Here is an 18,428-nt window from a genome sequence, read left to right on the forward strand (position 1 = left end):
ATTACCTTGATCAGTTTTACTCCTACTCAATGTGATAATAAAAGGCAATTTTTTCTAGCTGTTGAAACACAACCTGCTTGTTTTCTTGAAGTAACATTGCAAACCAAATAGGTTACAGAAGAAATGAAAGAGAGAAAGACAGCAAGATATGTATGGATTTGTTTTCACAGAACCTTATGAGAATTAATCCTGGAAACAACCTGAGATCCTTTAAAATAGGCCCTGAGATTGATACTGATGTTTTTTGAATACACTTAAGACCACTATTTTTAAACACAAATTATCATATAGCAGCATGAGCTCAACATGAGTACATCAAGACAAGGTAGGAGTAATTTTCAAGGTAGTTTAAAAAATCCTGTTGATTTGCTAGATTCTGTAATTACCTATGTATTAAAATGTTTATTAACTCTTCATAACTGGTTTTTAAGAGTGCATCATCAGTAACTAAGTTTTCTTCATAAGGATTCTAAACTCTGGTCTGAGTTTTACAATTCAAAAGAAAGGTATTGTCATCCACTCATGGGTTTATTTTTGGTTTTGTTTTTGTTGTGTGTATTTTTTCTGGTTTTTTTGGGTTTTTTGTTCTTTTTACTTCTGGGGGTTTTTTTATGGCATTTTTCTTCTTTGTTTTGGTGGAGGTGTTTTGTTTGGGGGGGTTGCCTTTTTTTTCTTTTTCTTTTTTTTTCTTTTGTTATTATTATTAACTTGCTATATAATAACTCCTGAGCACTAGTAAATATTAACTTGCAAACAAGAGGCAAGAAATAAAACATGTGTGAAGGTGCAACTACTAATAAATTTTTCTTGGGCATACATAACTGAGATACTCAAGTGAACATCATGAATTCTGGAATCTATAGATTGCCTGAGAATGAAAACTGTAACTCTTAGGAGAAGTGTGGACAAGCACAAAAAGAAATCATAAAAAAAGATGCTACAGTTACACATAGGAAGGAATCTATCTATTCTACGAACAGTATTACAGACACCTAAAAGAGCAATTGGATGCCATCAACATTTTTGAACTTTCTTTGGATTAATTTTAACAAATATCAGGTAAAGAGAAGCATAATTTTGCTGTCTGAATTACTGGATTAGGAATTAAAAGGCTCCTTTTACCATTCTGTACTCAAACCACAGTCATATTAAGCATAAGACTGTAATATGAATTCTTCAAGAATGAGAAATTATTATCAGTGCTGCAAGTGATTAAGTCTAGCCCAAAAAGAACATGTAAGGCAAATGCTTCGGAAAGCCTGCCTTTTTGTATAAATGACAGATCAAAGTGGTATTAGTAAAATTATATAATCCTGTTAAACTGGATCTTGGAAAAGGAGTACTGAAAGGCAATTTAGACTCTACCACTTCCTTAAACCACTACATTCTATTTATGTTAACTTGCAGGTCCTTGCAAAACTCTTACTGGCATGTGCATACTTTCCTTTCTGCTGAAATCACAAGACAGGACAATCAGGTTTGTTATCAAAAAGACTCCGACATAACAAACACATGCACACATTTTTCTTGGGCTGAGGAATAGCAGTCTCCTGCTTTTCACACTGACAAATTTTATAGACAGAAAAAGTCTCTCGAATTTGTCTTCTGCTCTTCACTGAAGACTTAAAAAAAAAAAAAAAAAAAAAGCCATACACAGATGGATAGAGATTTCTCACATGTTCTGCACACTGTACTGTCACCACAGGACCACCTGCAATCGTGCACTGTCCAGATAGGTGTTCTCAAAAACACTTGGGTAAGCTGTTTGCCCAAGGACTATGTGCTGGAGATAAGAGGTAATTAGCAAATGAAACTATTTCTAGCACCCCTCCTTCAACATTAAGTGCAGAGCTGCAGCAGCTAGCTGGCACCTGGTAAAGGGAAATGCTAGATGTGATCATTTCAATTTACACATTCAGCACTACATCCCATATGCTTGTCAATGTGAAAGTGTCAGTGATAACACAGATACCCTAAGAAAATGCTCTGTTGAAATGCTGACATGAAGTTTTTGTATATGTAGCAGACCCTCTCCGCTGGACCATCTGTAACTTCTTCCTTTTCTCATGGGGCATGTGTTGGCCATAAAATCTTTTCATTAAAACAAATTTAAAAATTAAGCTTGACTTTAAAGAGAAAATTGTAAGCTCTTAAACATCCACAAACCAAGTTTATATACGTAAGTATCACTCATATAAGCACACTACTTACTCAGCAAGAAGAAAAATCTGCTGAACAGGAGAAGTTTGCTGCAATTAGATATAGCAAAATGTGTAACTGTGATGCAGAATTAAAAAGTATCTGGCACTATGACTTGTATCACTATATAAAGTTAACCAAACTAGCAAAATATGACTGGTTTTGGCTTCTGCCTCTGTGGTATATTTTTCCATGTCTATATCCTGTGCACTCCTTAAACTCACAGATGTTTTTTCTGAGAGGTTTTCCAATGATTTCATAACCAGAATTTACTTAAGTACAACAAAAGTAGGAAGTCTACTTTTGTGTGAGAAGTGATGAGTTTGCTGAATTAGGTGACCAACTAAAGCTAAGGAAGACAATGCAGAGAAGCTGAATAATTTCCTCTGCACAGCTGAGGTTTGCAAGGTAGCATCAGAGAAGGATGATGGGAGGATGGAGGGAGAGAAACAGGATCACAGTTTACAAGGCAATAGTGTTGCTCAGGGTACCCCTTCAATGATCTGGAAATAGAGTGAAAACAGAGAGATGGAGAAATCTGCTCCATGATACAATCTTTTAAAACTAAAGACAAGGAGATTAATGGCCACAGTAATGCACTCCAAAACCTAAAAATATAACTTAGGATATTAAAAAAAGTACTTAATTATGCAATGAGTTGGTATATATCTACTGGGACTCAATGACAGTAGATAGTTAAGAAATGTCTACTGTAAGCAGGCTACTTTGTGCATTTTAGTATTTTGGTACCTTCCTCTGAAGCTTCTGTACTATCAATGAAAGAAAAAAAAAATCTGAACTGGAAGGACCAAGACACAATGAGGCAATTTCAGTTCCCAGCAATCTTAAAATCCCTAAAGCACCCTTGAAACGATGAGCCTATCTGGGAAGTCAGCCCTCTGGAGAAATCTTGTTTCCCTCTTCAGGACAAAAATCAGATGCCACTCTGACATCTACCTAATCACACCCTTACAAAACCACGAGAGTTTTCATATTTGCACTTTTAAACACTTGCAGACAATTTGGGATACTCTTCACCATCTTCGTAACTACTCAAGGAGATTCAGGCTCTAGATATTCTGACTTCAGATGTCGGTCTCACATAGTAGCATTAATTGTATTAAGACTTAAACTGATACTAGATTATAACTAAGAATGACACATTTTAAACCTGTTTTCCCTCCTGAAAATAAAATGCCCATTCATCTGGCACAGCAGTTTCCCAAGCTCCAGTGGATGCACCAATCTCACTATTTTTTTGCATCTACTTAAGGGTGGAGCACTCTCACAGCTCTACACCTCTCCCACTTGACCAGTGCCCAGGTGACATGATTCAGAGAGGTGACTGTGGGAAACATCTTCTTAAAAGAAAGACAGTCTCCTGCCAGTCCTGATCCATGTATCAGTCCACAGCAGGACCACCGCATGCATGCCAGAGCCAGCACAAAGGAGCTCATGGGGTGAACAGAGCACGATTCAACACTCCCCACCACCATCAGCCACAGATGAAAATACTGTGGCTGAGCGTTATGTGGCTCACTTCACTGATGTGTCTGTACCCCGAAGCACAGTCATGTCCAACGCCCTTGACATTGTCTCCCAGGGCAGGCATAGATGTCCTCCTGCCCAGGTGTGTGGAGGGCACCCACAGCCTTGCCCTTGACGGTCTTGCAAAGGCACGCTGCCTACTGCAAACATCTTCTGATAATTAAATCTTAATACTTTCACTTTGGAAAGCAAACACCTGACACAGAGAAGCTATGCACATCTCCACATGCTCCAGAGATTTTCCTGAATAACTTGTCAGGAGTACTAATTGAAAGTGTGTAGTGTTAATATGTTAACAGCACACATGATCAAAAAAACATTTTCCACAGAAAATTGGAATTTGTTGGGGGGGTGTGTGAGGGGGGACAGAAGAGATGCACATGGATCTATTATTATGTACATTTATTATTTTTTTTTAAACATTTATTTGGCATCTAAACGAGAAATTACGGTTACACATTCTAACCATATGCTTCATAGGTGGGGTTTTTTTTTCTTTTTCCCCTCCCTTTAAACAGCATGATTAGACAACATTTCAGGTAACTTTGAGTTCTGATTTCCTAAACACAACACACACAGAAAATAACTGCAGTGCTTCTCTTAAAGACTGACTATAAGGTCTAGGTGCATATTCAAGTGACACAGGCAGATCTGACAGCTCTAAAACCAGACTTAGTTTAGGTTACAGACATGCTATTGTGTTTGTCTGTTCTGAGTCAGCAGAATAAGCATTCTTGTAACCTTCAATACTGGAGGAAACAAAGGTGAGTGTGAAAAACCCAGAGAAAAACAAAAATAAGCATTCTAAGTCTAGCGATGTTGGTCTATCATCATCAAAAGGAGACTTCTACCTATGAGGCAGATCTAATGTAGGAGGGCATGACTTCATAAATGCTCAAAGAACAGAAATTAAATTCTAGCTGAGCATATATACAGACACTGTTAAATAAATATATCTAAATGCCTGTCTTTAAGCTCAAACTATAGAGATAATCAGCTGAAAAATTAATTCCCAATGAAGAGTATACATTTGTGTGGATAATACAAATGGAAATTGATTCCAAAGTCTTTTATTCCAATACCTCCTTCACCTCTAGTTCTCCCAGGTTATCTTAACGATGTAGTGTAATTAAGAATTATTTTCATGGAACAGCAATTTTTGATAAATGGGATATTGGAGATGAGAGTTGTACATCTAAAAATGCCTGTGTCTAAAACATGAAATATCATGCAGTAAACATAGCATGTTTTGCCTATTTAAATGATTAACTGGCATAAATAAACAAACAGATATTAAAAAATATTTCTAAGAACTGAATTTTTAGTTAACAAGCTTCTAGGAAAAGTCACCTTATGAAGACCAAACTAAGGTACCACAAAAACATGAACTGCCTTTTTATCAATAGATCTATTGTTAATACTCATGAGAATCACTTACTTGTGAGCAGTTAACTAATGCCATGTTATCAAGATATAAACATGTTGCATAAAAATTCTCAAAATCTTCAATAACGAGCTTTCCTCCTGTTATTTCTTCATAGTGTCATTGGAAACAATTCACTGGGCCTTATCAGACAAGAGTTCCCATTTTCTATCATTCCATTTTAACCTGCCTAATCAGTTGAACAAAAGTACTTTGTGTAAAATGATTCCTTTAGTTGCCTTAGCTACAAATCCCTGCAGTATTGTATAATTGAAATCTACTCACGTAAGTTAGGAATAATTAGGACCCCGAATTAAGCCAAACACAAGTTAATTCAAATAGTCAGCTGCTGTCATTTAAGTGGTTACAGAGTTTTATTGTTGCTTAACATCTCTGAATGCTTTTAAATGCACTTTTTTTTTTTTTCATTCTTCCCAGTTACGATCTGATCCCTTACTCCAAATCAAAATAGGATCAAGAGAATAAATTTTGATTGGGTCACAATCATTCATAACTTCACCAAAGATTTTATTTAGTAAAGTTTTTCCCTGCTATTGTCACTAGATTTTATTTTTTTTAAATCAGCCATATTAAAAATTAAAAAAATGGAAACAGACGAGGCTTTGAGGTAAATTAAGTTAGAATTGTTGAGTCTGTTACAAATGACAGACAAATTAACATGACGACAAACTTTTAGTAGCAAATATTCAGATTGTCTCCCTTTGTATTTCAAAAAACCTTGTGTAAAAAGAAGGCGACATAGAAACGGTGTTAAAATGGATCTATAAGAAATCCAAGAGCTAGAAAATAATGCATCAAAGAGGTAAGGTTACATACTGTAACTGGAGTCGTTGCCAGGACTGAGTTAGAACTCACAGAGTGAAATTCAAAATACTTTATACTGCAAATTAATTGTGATACTGTTATATATAACACATATAACAAATTGACTGTAAAAAATGGTAAAAGAAACACTGGCGTTTAGATGCATTTTTTGACTTTTTCTGTTGGCACTTAGCTTACATTGCAGAACAAAACACTTTATATGATAAATCCTTCAAGACAGTTTACATATGGACGAATTCTAGACTTTTGTATCCTGAGTTTTTAAACATGTCTTTGCACAGATGGTCTTTATGTATATGAAGATATATATATGTCTTTACAATAGTATGAAGATATACAAGATTTGAAGTTTTTTATTACTGAGCAGGATTTGAACTGAAGGCCTAAACCAGTTCATGCATGATATGCTATACTGATATTTAATTATTTTTCTAGCTGATGCATTAGTAGATGAAGTGATGTTTTGTGGACTCTATCTATCTTTATGGGTAATAATCCACATCACAAACCACCCATTTGCCCTCTAGTACTTTCCATGCTTCACTCTTCACGCATGCCAGCTTCATCTGGTGCAAATTAAATGATGCAAAAGCATAAGCAGCAAACTCTTCAGTTTTGTTTACTAAAAGTGTATTTATCTTAAGCCACTAAAAAGCATGATCAGTTCTAAGCCGCAAACCCACATTCTTCCAGTAGACTTTCAATAGTAAATGTTAACAATGGCACAGAATAAATCACAACTTTATTCTTAAAGTAACATTTAATAATTTTAAAAAAAAGACAAAATATTAAAGGCAATCCACAAGCCTAAGTTAGAGAAAAGAACTGGGGCGGTTCAGCAGGTAGAAATTCATGTGAAATACTGCGGAAGGCAGATCAAGTCACATGCATAGTCAAACAGGATCAGTGGTGAACAGGCAAATCCAACTGAAGCTCACTAGGAAGATGGTTAAAACAGAAGTGATATGAAATAGCGCCAAAGTCTTTCAAAAGCAAACATTTCCCATTGCCTTTCCAACTAAAAATGCAGCAGATAGGAGAATCTGGTTTCAGTGTCAACTTCCTCTCAAGTTTCCTAAACGAACTACTGAATTCAAATTTAACAGGAAAATTGCTCAAACAGCACCTTGCATTAATTGTACTTTCTCCTGGAACAGAACAAAACTACCTAACTCCTAAGAGAGACATCAAAATCCCTAACAAGGGAGAACACAAAAGCCAGCTCTCCTTCCATTGTCAAGATCCCTCATAAAACTCGCCAAGTGCTCTATCTAACAACTGAAAGTTACGTGGTCCCCCTGGGTTTCTCACATGTATGTGTTGCTCAGGCAACAGATGAAAAGAAAAAAAAAAAAAAAAATCATTTTGCTTCCCAACTAGTCTCCCACACACACTCTATAAACCAAGAAAACACCAGTGACTGTTACACTGGTATAAATCCAGAAAACAAGAAGAATTAAACATTCCCAACAACCTAGACTGGTCCAAGCACAGAACGACCAACCAGGGAATCTCCCCTATCAATACCAACACACTCGTGTTCGTTTACATGGACTCCCTCAATGTCACTGGGACATGGATGAATCGTCTCCCTGACGGAATGAAGGACCCACGAACCAAGCTAATGTTGATGCAACTCTGTTTCTTTCTACTTCAAAAGAAAGCCAGGAGATAGAGATTACAGAAACACAAAGAGCTTTAGCACAATTGGGTTTTGAAAGCCAGTGGAAGAGTTCAAGACTCTTCCTGGAAGAGCAGGAATTTGGGACGCCTTCAAGTAAAAGGATTTTTCAGCTCCTGTCTATCAGAAAGAACTGCATATTCAATTTATCATACAATGTCTTTGTATTTGAGCTAGAGCTCATTTACAGTATCACCCATAGAAAATTTATCCTGTGTTAAAAATGTAAAGTGTTAGTATTCCTGCAAAAAAGTGAACGATGACTGGAAAAATATCCAGCATTCATATATCTCATTTGAAATGTAAATCCAAACAAACCACCAATGGATAAATTAGTACTATCTATAGAAATGAGTAAAACTGGAGCCAATTCAGCGCTGAACAGCATTTTATCAAATTTGAAGTGATTAGGAAAAAAACAAAAACAAAAACAAAAACCAACAAAACAAAAACAAAACCACAAACCTGCAGTGTGATTCTACCAACACAGGAATCAACGTAATACCAGGTACCAGGCAACAAGTACCACGTAAAACTGAAAAAGTACAACAAAATTATTCATGACCTTTACTATCTATGTATGGTTTCTTTCCTTATCTTCCTTTCTTCTAATTTTATACTTGGACAGGTTATAATACAATTAAGTGCTGCTTTAGAACCATATTATCCAAGTATGAGGTCATATAATTAAAAAAAATAATAATCAGAAGGAGCAACTATAAATATTCTTCAACCAACCAATGCTGATGAGTAAATATTACACTAATTAACTACTGTAAAAAGCCAGGCAATTTTTAAGTGTCTCTTCCACGAAGGTTACTGTATAAATATATACAACTGCATAAGAACATGTTGGGAACTCCTGTAGTATTAAGTGCATTTATGATCAGAGTATGGATAGACAACCAGCCAAGAACTTCTCCCTGTTAACAGTTTTATCTCCACTTCCTCATGTAACACAACCTGGAATGCTATACAAACATGCAAGCCGGCACATACATGAAACATATATTAGACCTGCTTGCATAAACCCTTTTTCTGTAGTGCTTTCCTCCTACATACACTTGCTGCTATTAAGACATCTGTACAGCACAAAATGTATTGCTTTTCTGTACTGTTTATTCATAGGAGGTAGACCATGGACATCAATGGACCTACTTGCAAATATAAAATGCATTATGTGCTTGTAGAATTTGGTAACAAGCATTAAATCTAAACTCATTATACTTTATGGTAATTTTTATAATCTGATCATAAGGACACTAAATGTAATAAGAAAGCCAGTGCTGAGGCATTCACTGATATCAGATGCTTCAGGCAGTTATATTTCCATTTTACACTATGACCCAAAAGTACAATATAAAGACAATGTTGTTAAAGCTATATAAAACTCCTTGTTATTAAGACAAACAGTATTCTTCCACCTGACAGAAAACAGAAATGAAAATAATTAAACACTTATAAAATACAACTGTTAAGAAAAATAAATAAATTATTTTTTTCTATATTTAGTAACACAATACTAATACAGCCCTTTTTTAATTAAAGAATTCTGCTACTGTGTTCTTGGAAAGGTACCTTACCATAATAAACTAATTAAAAAATACCCAGATTTATCTTTAATAAAAGAAAAGCCCCTAGGCAATGGTGTCAGCACAGGTTAGCTGAAGGTTAAGGCAATCCCCTCTCTTTGCAGTGGTCAGCTGCATGGCTCGCCTCACCCACTGAGACACACTGAGGTTATAGCAACTAAAGATGGTAAACTGAAGTAATAGTTTAGAGGGCTCTGAAAAATAACATCTGCCCTTAGCATAAGAACACTGCATTTCCATCGTTTTACATGTTACAGGGTTCTTTTCTTCCTCTGAAGAACAGAGCTCAAGAACATACAAAATCTCCCCTCCTGAAGAAGAATGTTTTTAAGTAACTGGGGAAGAAAACAGCATATCAAAATAGTAACACTATTATTCATCTTATAGTAACTACACATTTATACTTTTCTCTTTGCTTAAATTATAAGAGCATTATATTAACATTTCATAGAAAATTCTCATATAAACATTAGTACAGTATTTAAAATGGCTCTTCATGCATTCTTTTACATGGCTCTTCTACATTTTAAAATAATGGTGGTTTTGCTTTGGTTTCAAAAATGTAATGTTACAGCGTAGGATCCTGCAGACCTCACTGCTCAGGGAATATATGAAAGGATATTAATTGCCAGCATGCTAAAGAATCTCTGGCTTTTCCAGGCAGTCTGTCAGTCTCTATTATCTGGAAATGTACTTGACAAGTTTAACAGACATCCTCCTTTAAGAAGAATGTTGGTCTCACTGTTTAGATCAATTTCCTTTTTAGAAGATATGTTGGTCCTACACCTCCCTCAGAAAAGGAAGGAGATGTCCCAGATAAGTATGCACCAGAATATCCCAGTGAAAAATGGCATGCTCTTCCAGGAAAGAAAATAGGACTTGGTGCAGCAGTCGCTTTCTGCAGAAATACAACTGCTCTCTCTACAGATATTTCCTTCTGAATAACGTGCATTAACCAACTAACAAAAAATATTTACCAAAAAATCATAAGACACATTAGGTATACATGATAAAAATGAAGATAGTATTGGAAGGCTTACTAGAGTGACCCTTCAAAGGGTGGGCAATAGCTGGCTGGCCTTAGCATGCTGGGAGTGCTTGTGGATGCTTTGCAACTGCTGTTAAACCAAGTAGTTGCCTACTAACTGTGCTTCACAGAGCTCTCACTGTGAAAAACTCCCTGGCTAGAAATTAAATTAGTGCTCCTATTTGCTCTTGCGTGACTCTGTAATGGGTTTCACCCCTTGTACAACTTAAATCCACTAATTAACAGAAGTTGATTTCTTCTCAAGTCCAGAGTACAAGATTTTTTCAATTTTTATCCTGGGCAAAATCCTACTAATACCTCTTAGTAAACGTGTAGGAAAACCAACATGCTTCTACAGTTTGTTGAGTACCTGTGCCATATACTTTAGATACTCTCAGTGGCTTAAGAGGAGGCTGAAGGTCTGACGCAACGCACTAAAAGAGCAAATACCTTTGTGGTGGCCCAATGTACATCATCTGTATGTAGTATGCTTTTCTTTTAGTAAATACACTAACATTGGATACACACTTAAAACTGCTTCCAATTTAACACTCATCTCCTTGGCTGGCATAAGTAGAATTTACATTTCTCAGCATAATGTTAATTAAAATGTACATTCAGAGGCAAAGACAGGCTGGTTTTTTGGTTTTTGTTGGGTTTTTTTTTTGGTTTTTTTTTTTTTTTTTAATTAATGCCATTTAGATAAATGGAATTAAATAGATGATGAAAGCATGATGCTTCTTCCTCTGGACAAAGCATAGATAATAATTCCTAATAAAATGAATTAAAATTAAACCTTGATTGAAATAAAATGTAAGCAAAGAAAATTATTCCAGTGCTTCCCAAGCACTCGTGGTTCTCAAGCAGCAGAAGACAATAAAAACAAAAGGCATCTAAAGCTAGCCAAAAAGGTGGCCTTTGTAAGCAAGATAAAGCTTAAAATATCAAAACTACATTGTAGAGTCCAAAAGCCGATCTTAATCAGAATGTTTAGCTCTGACATCTTTTTTTCATATGCATATTAGTGTATCTGCCTTAACTTGTTTGAAGAGAAACCAATAATATGTATAATAAGCTTTTTACTGTGCTTTGCTATGGAAACAAGGCATGTGTGATCTCACTCTCCGACTTTCTGTATGTTCTCAGATAATTTTTAACTTGTTGGATGATTTGTCCTAATTGGGAGGGGGGACGGAGGAGTGGGGAGAGGCGCTGCCAAAAGTAATTGATTTGCTGCATTTTGTAGAAACCAGGTAAGGAACTGCATGGGACTCAGCTGCACAGGACGGACAGGAGCACAAACACCCTCCTGTTCAAGACCAGAAAGCCAGGAGGGCATGGGACGTGCGATGGGGGCAGACTCTGAAGCAGCCACAGTGGGAGCTCCCACATTCCCCAGGCAATCAGTCATGGTACAAGGCCAGACTTCACACAGCCGCATAACTCCAAGCTACTTTCCAAGGTAGTTCATTCAGTCTGTCTTTTATAATATCATTGTAGTTTTAAAGACATCTTTAGTAGAATACGCTAGAAAAATACCTTCAGAAATGACATTAATATTCAAGCTCATGACTTCAACTTTTCATTCCTTTTTCCTGCCTCTCATCTTTTCCTTATTTAGGGCTGCAATGCTTGCTGTTGATGGTAATAACAATGTTTTTCAAGCCTCTACGCAACAATATTGACCTGTTGTTGATCAATGCATCACCACCGTATAACAATTCGGTGCAGTTTTCCCCTCAAGCTGCCAGCATTCATCCGTTTCAGGTTCATTTTACCTGAAGGAAGGGACTGCTTCAAAAGCAAGCCCACCTGGACTGTGCTAGCCAAGAAAACCAAAGCAAAATCAAGACATTCTTAACCACAGATAGGCTTCCTGTTTGGATGGGTAACACTAGAATAAAATTGCAACCTTCATATAACTCTGCCTGCTTGCTAATTCCCTGGTGAGTTAAAGCTAAGGCACTCTAAGAGTAATGAGACTTAGCTTGATTGGAAAATGTTTCATTATATGAACGAATGAATCACTTGTCCACACCTAGGATCAACATTCCCCTTCCCCCCATTTAACTGTACAGAAACATTAAAATGTAACAGCAGGGAATTCAGCCAGGTTTCATCTCCCCCACTAACTGCAACAACCTCCATAAACAACATAAGATTTCTATAAAAATCCCCAAGTTCCAAGTAAGAGAACTAAAGATTTTCTTATTCCTAGCAAAAGTTAGATGCTCTTATTTTAACCTTTGTTCATGTTCGTACTTCCAGGCATGAAGTGCTACTAAAGCACGTTACACTTGGCATCTCTTATTACTGAAGCAGAAGGCAATGTAATCTTGTGAGAAAGTGTAATAATGCGGTATTCATTTTGCTTCTGTGGCTGGAAGCCAACTCTATATTAATATTCATTTCCAGTATACAGAGCCACCGTATTTCATTTATTTTAAGAATTTACAATTAATTTGGTATGATTCTGTTATCTGCTCCCAATTTCCTTTCCTGTTTCTTTTAGCTGAAAAAGCAGCTCTTGTATAGATTTTAAAAAAATAAATTCACAACTGAAGCATCAAAAGATTGCTACTGGCTACTAAAAGCAAGAAAAACAGGGACAGAACAAAATGAACTTGAAATATTACAGATGACAATGAAAATTAGCTTCCTGCAAATAGCAAGAATTCAATCTGCAGAAGTTCTCAGTTGACTTTTTCCCTTCCAAACTCAGCAGACAGAATGCTCTTTGCACCATGCTGTTTGCTACTGTAACCAAACCAGAGAAATTAAGTTGTTTGTCTGCTTTTCCTTTCTGTTTTCAAATGTTTTCAACCACCACACAGCATTAAACTGTAAGCACATGAATCTCTGTCAAATGTATTACATATAGGGATTTGAAACTATTAAATACAATAACAAATAAAATCTTTAGTATTTTAAAACTTCAGAAAAAGCAAAAATAGATGCCTCTATTTCCTACACTTTTGGACTCCACTAGTGCAACCACTTCAGCAATGTAAGAGCATTTATAATTAACACAAGTTATTACCTAACCAGCCAGTCATAAGAGTTGTAATTCCATTCTCCCAATGTGCATTTACCTTCCTTACCTGTGAAAGAGGCTGAAACACATTTTACCTCCCAGGTGTTGGCACTTGCTTTCCTATAAAAGTCCACAGACTCAACAGACACCAAGAGAGCAGTCAGTACAGCAGCTATCAAACCATCGATGATGAAACCATCCCAAAATCTGCAGTGTGCTGTGGGAAATGCCAGTTTTATAATTTATCCTGACAATATTCAAGAAGCAAGGGGGAAGGGAGGAGGAACTGACTCTTAAAGCTATTTAAGTGAAATGAGACTTCCTCATGTTCAGAAACCTTCATGAAGACTCCTGGGACACACTCCCTGATGTATGTGTATGTTCACACGTACATATGAACAACCTATCGCAGCAAAGCTTGTCTGTCAGTACAACACAACACCCGAGTTGTGTTAGTCTAGAATAAATGCTTAGGAAATCACACAGTGAACATGGAAGATTGCATAAAATATTTAAATTTTTTATTCTTTGCCATTTTTGAGTACTAGATCCTTTTTGTTTGTATAGATTTGGGAAAGGAGAAGGGGGAGGCAGAGCAGCTTTACTGAAGTTATGTCTCAAAATTCAGCCTTAAAATTCAAAGAATCTTGACAGGGTACGGTATGTATCTGCTTTAAAAGATGGTGAGATCATGCCACAGATGCGCCAAAGAATATACCAATTACTGAATAATGTAAGAAGGTATGGAAGTGCTAGTTTATTACTAAACCAGTCTTTTCACCTGCAATCTAGTCAATCAGAATGATTACACCCAGAATTAGCCTCGAGTTCTACAGAAATATTTATAATTAAAAACTCACAAACCATGTCTTTCTGATCATTCATTTTCATTTCTCTATTAAAAGGGCCACAAGAACATACGAGGAGACAGACTAACTGGATAAAATAGAATTTATGAATAAAATCAGATAAAGAATAGATGATGCAATTTTTTAAAAAAGCCTTTTCCTTTCTCATTTCTTTCATATACAAGCCATTTTAAACACCACATTTGATAGCAGTGAAGTATTTTTCTCCTGTTTTTAAAGCAAAAATTTTTAAGTAGATGCTATTTCTATATGCACTTTTGAGTTTCATTTCCTGAAATTTATCTTGCATAGTTCTAATCTTAATAAAGTGTTTGCCATTTTATTTTCAGCCAGACAAATTAGAAAGGTAAAACAGCTATTTGCAGTGTTTAGTTACTTTATATCACATTTAGCATATCTACATATTGTTTCTAAATGACTGGGCAATGAGAATAGAAAAAACAAAAACAAACAGGAAGAGTCCAAGAATAAGGCACCTATCAATCAAGGATATTAATTCTGTCACTTTAGTTGCCCGACCACTGCATTTCAGTTTCAACATACCACACTGTATGAGACAAAACCAAAAAAAAAAGTATTCCCTTTTTTCATTAAAAAAATTCTTAAAAATTAAGCCTAGAACATGCTACAGGTACTTCTAATTTGGCATCCTAAAACTTCAAGTCATTTAACAGAAATTAATTGTACAGACCATTCATCTTATCTGCAAACTCAAGCGAAAAACGAACTAAAGCTTACCTTCAGTACACTGCAGGAAGCTGATAATGAGCAGAAACCAAAAACTTTGCATTCTGCAGCCAGAAGACACCATTATTGATCCCTGTAAGAATTTCTTTGTATTCCTTAATGAATCCAGTTATAAAAGCCCAGCATCATCGAAACCAGTGTCTGCATTATTCATCTTCATACCTGGAGAAGGAGAGGATTTGGAAGAAGAGGAGGAGAAAGAAAATAAATAAAAAAATCCATCAATAGCTGAACACCAGTAATTTGGAATACGAAATTTTACTTGACATGAAGACAGAAATTTTTAATAAAAACTGACAGTACACCTGTACTGTAGCTGTGAATTTGGCAGGTTTGTGGGATGTAATCTCTCAAGGTCAGTGATCATTAAACAGAACGCCAAAAAATGATACATGTTACAGTTGAAAGTACAAATGTTATCTATGTACTTGCACCAAGACATGGGGGGGGGGGGAGGGAAGAGGAAATAGAACATTTTCTCTGAACAAACTGGTTTTGCAAATGACTGGGTTAAACTTTTCCCACTCCCAAAATCCAACACAACCTGCATTTCTCTACCTCAGAGAACAACAACAGAATTGAATCTAGGGCACTGCCATATTTCGTAGGGATTCGAAACACGCAGTGGCTGAGAACAAGGGACCAACACCACTCTGCAGGTCTCCTCCCTGCCGCAGCTCCAGCATTCCCTTCGTGCTACACATAGGCTGCTCTCCTCAGATGCGAAGCAGTAACAGCAGTTTAATCAACAAAATACTCTGGTGAGGAAGCCTCTTCATATCACTCTACAGTTTGTTGTATTTTGACCTAATAAATCCCTTCAGAGAAAAGGGTATAAACATAATGGGTGAGAATCCCCTGCCCTTAGCCTCTGATGAGATTTATCTCCAACTGAGAAATACGAACCAAACTGCTCCTGTAAATGACGTACCAAAGGAAGAATTCTTAAAGCTATCATTTGCATTTGAAAAATATAATTACAGTGATAGAGTGCAGTAGCTGTGATAGAAGATTTGACAGCAGAGTGCTCCCTTTTGCTAACAACTTCATTCTCTCACCAGCCAACTGAGTAACTATGTACAACCTCTTCCATATCTCACTGTATGAAGCTAGATAATGCTTCTGCACCGACTATTAGAGTTTGAGAAGTTAGAGAAAAATTAACGTTAACTACAAAGCTGGCTCTATATATTACAGATGTATGAAACAATTCTGGAACATCGTGGCAGTTACAGATCCAAAGAGCTGAGTCTGGTACCACACTGGCTTGGTCCCTCCAAGCCCAATGGACAGGACTGAGTGGATGTATTTCTGAGATACATCCCGAAACTAATGTTACTGGGATAACATTTCGGTATTTCTGAGATACATTTTCAGTTATTTCTGAGATACATTCTGAAACTAATGTTACTTTGAAAACACACCACAACAACTATGTAAAAATTTAAGTGGCAGGATCCCAGGGCCACTTAGGAGTCTTATGAGTACTGATGCATGCTGAGGATTTTAAAAATACTTTACCCTTTTGGCAAGGAGAACTGGAAAGGATGAAGATCACAAAATGCCAGACAAAGAAATTCGATGAATTGTAAATCATTTTCAGAAGTAGAAAGTGTAACTCCTTTTATATTAGTCAGTGTTCATATTAATCAATGATAAGTTTGTTCCCTGAGCACACAGACAGCAACAAGACTGACACTCACTTTCTTCCCCAAGGAGAGAAAGCAGGGAATTAACAGAAAACATTATGGAACAATTTCTCTGGCTCTCAATGAAAGCAATATGACTGTGGCAGAATAGAAGATTATTAAATAGCCAAGTAGGCATCTTTATTTGGCTCCTCTTTAAGAGGAGTGATGCAACTTCAGTGCTTCAGCATGGCCATCCCTTTCACACAACACAAGCGTGCTTGTGATTTCTCACACAGGGAAATGAAGGAGAACTAACATCTGAGGCCAAGTGATTTTATGTTTATTCATACAGAAAACCAAGCCCTTTTTCCCCATTTCCAGCTACAGACAGGTACTCTTCAGTCACAAGCACTTTTATCTGCACATATTTCAACAAAGTGCATGCAATAGCAAACATAGTGCTTCAGTGCAGGACAGCCAGCGCGTGGCTTACCCTGGCACAGGCCCCTGTGCCTAGAGGTAAAAGATGTGCCCTCAAATTAGACAGTGATACACCAGCTGCTACAGGACAACCCAGAAACAGTTATGAAGACAGAGTCATATCATATCCCAAGATCTTTCACACTGGGCTGAGAGTGGTCTGCAACTAAAAGAAAAAAAAATACAAAACAACAACCACCTACCAATTCACAAAGGATGCACTGCATTCAGCAGAAATTACAATTGCAAAGGAGCTCCTGCTGAGTAAAGAAGAGAAAATTTCCACCATGCTATACACACACACACAAAAAAAAAAACACCCAACCAAAAAACAAACCCTGGAGAGAGTTCAGCTAAAAGCTTGGGAAGAGCTTGGATTAATTTTTTACCTGTAGGACCCAAAGGAAAAATCATAAAACTATTTCACAGACACTACAGTCTAATCAACATAACTTCAGTAAGCAATCCGAATAATCCAAGAGAATAGACAAGGAACAATAACGGCTAAAAGTGAAATTAAGCCAGCCTTCTGATTGCTCCCCATCTGTCCAGAAGATTTGGACTTCCTGAGACTCAAGTTTTATCATTATTTCCATAATATATCACTGCACACACAGATTTTGAAACATCTTCCTTCACCTTCAAGTGGATGGTGACATACCTGTGCTTTATCTTTCTTAAATTCATTGCTTCATGGGCTTTTTTTAAATTGAGGGGTAGGGGCGGTGGGGGTGGAGTGTAAGGGGTAATGGTTGTGTTAAAACCAAAAACAATAATCAAAACACCACTTGCAGTACTCAACATCTCTCTAGGAAATAGATGCAAAATCTATGAGACTTTTTGTTGTTGTTGTTTTAAATTAAGTAAGAATTCTTGATCTTGTAAACTTATTTTTTCTATTTCAATAAGAAACCACAGCTTCAGAAAGGATATTGATGTTTTTATGATACCAAAACCAGCAGAAACTATTCAACTAAGAATAAATGCAAAATATTTTAAGGACAAATTTAAGTGCTTTGTGCAATACGTTGCTCTCTCTAGACTGCTGTAGCCTACAGACATAGAATTTAACTCAGTGTGCTGCTGCAAAAAGTATTCAAAATAAACTAACTAGCCCCTACCAGATTATCAGGAACACATGTTTTTCTAAAAAGGCATGTTTTCTAAAAAGGCATGTAAATAAGCAGTGTTTGAAAACCGATGTAATAGGGTTTGGGCTTGCTTCTTTGTGAGTTTTCAAATAAAAACTAACAGTTCCACAGCAAACAAGTTTTAATGCAACCCATATATTTGAGAAACTCTATGAGGCTCCAAGCAAAAATGGTGCAGTTCTGAACCAACTATTCATCAG

General features: G+C 36.5%; 1 protein-coding gene across 28 annotated transcripts in view; it reads right to left on the reverse strand.

Moving 5' to 3' along the window:
• ADGRL2 (adhesion G protein-coupled receptor L2) overlaps positions 1–18,428 on the reverse strand; it is a 320,846-nt gene that overhangs the window by 114,849 nt on the left and 187,569 nt on the right. For all 28 annotated transcript variants that reach the window (XM_030494611.2, XM_030494604.2, XM_030494621.2 and 25 more), the window contains one exon: positions 14,958–15,128. In XM_030494611.2, coding sequence (XP_030350471.1) covers positions 14,958–15,030 — 73 coding nt within the window. In that variant the 5' untranslated portion in view covers positions 15,031–15,128. The remainder of the gene's footprint in view (positions 1–14,957; positions 15,129–18,428) is intronic.

This window comes from Strigops habroptila, chromosome 8, assembly GCF_004027225.2.
Source record: "Strigops habroptila isolate Jane chromosome 8, bStrHab1.2.pri, whole genome shotgun sequence".
Lineage (NCBI taxonomy): Eukaryota > Metazoa > Chordata > Aves > Psittaciformes > Psittacidae > Strigops > Strigops habroptila.